Below are 5095 nucleotides of genomic sequence, written 5' to 3' on the forward strand. Positions count from 1 at the left end.
TTTTTTTTTTTTAGTCAAAGTCTTACTCTGTCACCCAGGCTGGAGTGCAGTGGTATGCTCACAGCCACTGAAGCCTCAACCTGCTAGGCTCAGGCAATCCTTTCACCTCAGCCTTACAAGTAGCTGGAACCACTGGCATGCACCACCATACCTGGGCAGGGTAAGGAGGTGGCCCCAGGGACCTTGTGTTGAAAGATTGGTCTGAACCAGGGAGTTTTGGGCTAGATTTGACCGCTCTTAGATGCTGAGTTAAGGACTGTATTGACATTTGAAGAGAGAAATGAGTTGACTGATGGAGAAATGAATCAGGCAGACCAAAGATAGGGGTTCTGGCAGCATAGAACCTGGGGAAGTAGACTCTGGCAGGGTGAGAAGTGGATGAGCGTGGTAATGCAGAAGATGCCTGAGGGAGGATGGAAGGATATACCTGGTCAGAATCGCAGTTGACCTTCAAGGTTACCAGCCTGGGTAGTCTCAGATGCCGGAAACAGAGAAAAGTAAAAGTAAATGGCAGCACATCAAGGTTACAGATACCTTACAAATAGTCACTTGACTTAACCTATGACAGGAACATATTATGCTTCCTGGGTTAGTGTAATATTCGTAATTGAACTAATAAGAATAGATTTGCAACCCTGTCTTAGCCAGTCCAAAAACACACATATATCTGTACATCTAACCATTTTCCTTTTTTTTTAACCTCAGGTTGACCCCAAAGATTGGCTTCCCTTGGAGTGAAATCAGGAACATCTCTTTTAATGACAAAAAGTTTGTCATTAAACCCATCGACAAGAAGGCGCCTGTAAGTTCAGATGGACCTCCTCAGGGACCACTGTTTTTCATTCTTATAGTTAAATGAGTTTTCTTTTTTTTTTTTGAGTTGGAGCCTTACTCCATCGTCCAGGCTGGAGTGCAGTGGTATGCTCATGGCCACCCCAGTGTCGACCTGCTGGGCTCCAGAGATCCTTCTGCCTCAGCCTTCCAAGTAGCTGGAACTATAGGCGCTCACTACCTCGCCCAGCTAACTTTTTACTTATGGTAGAGGCGAGTTCTCGCCAAGTTGTGCAGGCTGGTCTCAAACCTATGTTCAGGCAATCCTCTTGCCTCGGCCTCCCACAGTGCTGGGATTACAGGCTGAGCCACTGAGCCTGGACCTAAATGAGTTTTCAAGGTAACACTCAGATTTTTCTATGTGACAGGTAGCCTGTGATACTCAGAATTCCCTATCTGTGGGGAAAAGAATTACTAGCAGTTGCTGTGTAACTGAACATTGTAGTTCTAGAGGAGACCAGGTGTCAGCAAAAGGTAGCTGAATCTGTAACCACCTGTTCTCATTCCTTCCCAAGAAAAGGGCAGTTGTAAGTCATAGGACTTTGCCAAATGATAAGCATTTCCCAATACATTGTGTTTTTGGTGAGGCACACCTGGACTTATGAAATGTTGTTGTTCACATGGAGAGCCAGCCTGCCTCCTGGATATGTGGGTCACATCAACATCTCCCTGGCCCCCTAGCCCCCCGCTGAAGAATGCACAGTGAGACCTCCAAGTCTGGAGGGCCAGACTGGACTTTCATAGCTGTCCTGGGACTCAGACCTAAGTTAGGAAAAGTCAGACTTGCACCCAAGCATGCTGGTCCCCAGGGTTTCATCTGGGCCTCGCCTGCTTCTGTTTTGTCACACACATGTGCATCTCTGCTTTTTCTCTAACCTCATTTTTCCCTGTCATATGGTCCTTATTCAAGCACCTCACATCGCTGCCAGTGTGGGGGCCATCGTCGCACATGGGTGAGACTGATAGGCAGTCACCTGGGAGACTTGGCAAGAAAAGGATTCCACTCCATGTCCTCAGATCTGAGGAGTGTTGATTGTTAGCTGATAGCTGCAAAAACCAGCTCATTATGGAAATTTGTTTTGGTTTTATTTCATCTGCCAACCTTCAAGCTTTTTACTGTTGTTTGCTCAGAACATTTAAGACATGCATACGTGACTCTAGCATTGTAGAAGGGGTAAGGATTTTGTTTTCTAATCAGAAATCTGATTCTTTTAAAAATTGCCACTTGAAAAAATTGTGTTACTCTCCTAAGAGCCTATTCTGAATTTTACCAAAATTATAGATTGGAAAGGACTTTGTGTTCTCATGTAATTTTTGTTTTAGTTACGGTGTTAAACTTGGAGAAGCAAACATGGGCTGTGGTCCATACCTTGGTTGTCTGTTAACCCTTTTGGGATCAGGCACCACCTAGCAATGTTAAATCTACTTAGGAACTGTATGTGGTATTATTGTCCAATGACTTTTCCCCACATGTGGGTTAGTCCAACATAATTTAAAATCAGCAGGTCTTGACATTGTTTGTGAAAGTATTCTCTTTATTAAAAAAGGTTTCCTGCTGTTTGTAAACTCTTGACTGCTACTCCATGGGTAGTTGCACAGTTATTTAAAATTAGACTGATATTTAATGCAGACTCTCAAGCTCCATGGTAACAGTTCATATTAATATGCGGTGTCATGAGCCTGGGGTCATAGTGTACTCATGTTGTGTGGGTAGTGAGATTGGCACAGTTAGAAGAGCAAGGAAATTCCAGAGTCTTTCATTGGTAGGCTGCAGTCTATTCAATATGATGCTTCTGACTTTTCCAGACCTTTTTTTAGAAATTAGACTGACAGTAGAGCAGAAACTCTGGTCTAGACTGTTTAAGAATTAGGTTTTGTGGTTTTTATTTTTTATTTTTTATTTTTTTTGAGTTGGAGTCTTCACTCTGTCACCCAGACTGGAGTGCAGTGGCCGTTCCCGGCCACTGCAGCCTCGACCTGCTGGGCTCCGGCGATCCTTCCGCCTCAGCCTTCCAAGTAGCCGGAATTACAGGCATGCACTACCATGCCCGGCTGATTTTTTATTTATTGTAGAGATGAGGTCTTGCCAAGTTGCCCAGGTGGGTCTTGAACCCGCAGGCTCAGGCAATCCACTCACCTCAGCCTCCCAAGGCACAGGATTACAGGCTGAGCCACCGAGCCCAGTGTGTTTTTTAATTTGTTTAAAAAATGTAAGTTTACCTTTTGAAGATCTGAAGATTATTTCATAGTAAATATCAAGAAGAAGCCATAGCAATGCATCTGATTAAATTGGCTCGTGTGCCTTTACTCTAGAATAGCTTTATGTTAAGCCACTGCTTACAAAGAAAAGAGGCAGACACACCTGCTGGTACACACTGTGTGCCAAACAGTCTTCCAGGATTGTGTGCACAGCATGAATAGGGTGAAGCCTAATAATATTAAGTTGTATATATGCTTCCTGGTAGTGAATTTTACAATACAGTTGTGATTAAAAAATAAAGCAGGATCGGGGGAGGATATGGAGAGACAGAGGGGGTGTGATCAAGTAGTGGGGATTGAGACTGCTTCACTGGGGAGGCAGTGTTTGCCTGGAGGTAGAGTCCCTGTCCTCCCCCCACCTACCCACCGCTGGGCTGCCCACAGCACTGCCTTGCCTGCAGTTTGGACAGAAGAAGGTCAAGATTTTTTGACCTCTGTCTTGCTGCCCAGGCGGGTCTCGAACCCGCGGGCTCGGGCAATCCACTCACCTCAGCCTCCCAAAGGCGCGGGATTACAGGCTAAGCCTCCGAGCCCGGCAAGATTTCAAGTTTAAACATGTAGAAGATAGAAGAAGACACAAAGTTCGAGGTGGCGGGATTCCTTGTCCTATACTGACTTGGCAAAGGTGCCTCCACCCTGGCAGTTTCTACAGTGAATTCACAAATGAGCCTTTGTCTGGTCCTGCCCCCATGACCAGGCATCTGCTTTTCAAAGCCAGTTGCTCTTCCCTGTCAAGTTGCATGTGGCTGTGTGGGGCCGCGTTTTGCCTCTTAAGGTGGGACGTTGAACCCACTGACACTGCCTGTCCAGGTGACATGAGAGGCTGAGACAGCTGCCTCCTTCCTTCTCCTGTGGCCTCGTGGAAAGGGCAGAAGGCTCATGGGCAACTTTTGAAATGTTGAAAAGATTAGCAGCATTGACTAAGTGGCTGCTCCCCTCGTGGTGTGCTTCTCAAGAGCCCTCTGCCGGCCTCCTTGGGGCTGGATGGGCCTTGAGATTGGTCTCAGTGGGGGAGTTCCTGGAAGTTCCTGTTGCTGGCACCCCAGGGACTTTATTAAAGGGCTCTTTGCCCTTCTCCCTTTCCCCTACTCTTTTCGTAGGGTCTTGGATGGATTCATTTTCCTTGAACTTCTCTTGTGCCTGGTATCCATTTTTAGGATGCCAGTTCTCTGCCAGTTTAGAAAACCTGCCCCAGGTCCTGTCATGTGGCTTTGCATTATGAGGCACAGGTTAGGATCTTGGATTTAGAAATCTTTAAATGAGTTTTTATTTTTAACTTGAGGTCAGAAATTGTCTTCCTTCAAAGACAGTGGGAGAAATTTCCTCCTTCCCTCATTTCCTCCCTTTGCCCCAATAAGTAGCAGACTCCCTGAATTCTTAACTGTTTTCCAATTGTCACTTGAAGGGAGAGAGGGTACTGTCATGTTACCATGTCATGTGCAGTTACCAACCCATGAATTTTGTTACCGATTTTCTTCTAAAGGGGAGGCAGGCTAATTGGCATTTGCAAATGCACCTGAGTCACAGGACCTGTTTGGCAGTATGCCTCTGAAGCCTAAGGCAACATTGTTTCCTCTTGTGAAATAAGAGACAGGTGCTAATAAAAATTCCAGGGAAACCCCAGAGTGTGTAAAGCCCCAAGGAGAGCCCTATCCAGGAAATTCATGGGCTCTCAGGGCTTGGTATGCCCTCTCACCCCAGGATGAAAAGAATGAGAAGCTAAATAGAGTCTTGGGAACATTGATTAGCTTGCTCAGGGTGCTCCTCCAAGTCTAGAAGTCACTGTGGGATGTGGTGCCGTGTTTCTTGTTTCACCCTTTCCCTGTTCCAAATGATCAGGATCTGGATGCTGAGGGCCCTGAGGTTAAAAGGAAGCAGACAGAGGCATTTTTTATTTTATTTTATTTATTTATTTATTTGAGTTGGAGTCTCACTCTCTTGCCCAGGCTGGAGTGCAGTGGCCGCTCCCAGCCACCGCAGCCTCGACCTGCTGGGCTCTGGTGAT

The 5095-nt window shown here is 46.0% G+C and overlaps 1 protein-coding gene across 3 annotated transcripts in view; it reads left to right on the forward strand.

The window, feature by feature from the left end:
- The window catches only part of EZR (ezrin), a 25034-nt gene that overhangs the window by 13693 nt on the left and 6246 nt on the right, over positions 1-5095 (forward strand). For all 3 annotated transcript variants that reach the window (XM_008048969.2, XM_021708002.1, XM_008048970.2), the window contains one exon: positions 706-802. In XM_008048969.2, the coding sequence (XP_008047160.1) occupies positions 706-802 (97 nt within the window). The remainder of the gene's footprint in view (positions 1-705; positions 803-5095) is intronic.

Source organism: Carlito syrichta, unplaced genomic scaffold (genome assembly GCF_000164805.1).
Source record: "Carlito syrichta isolate Samal-C Ts95f unplaced genomic scaffold, Tarsius_syrichta-2.0.1 Scaffold130390, whole genome shotgun sequence".
Lineage (NCBI taxonomy): Eukaryota > Metazoa > Chordata > Mammalia > Primates > Tarsiidae > Carlito > Carlito syrichta.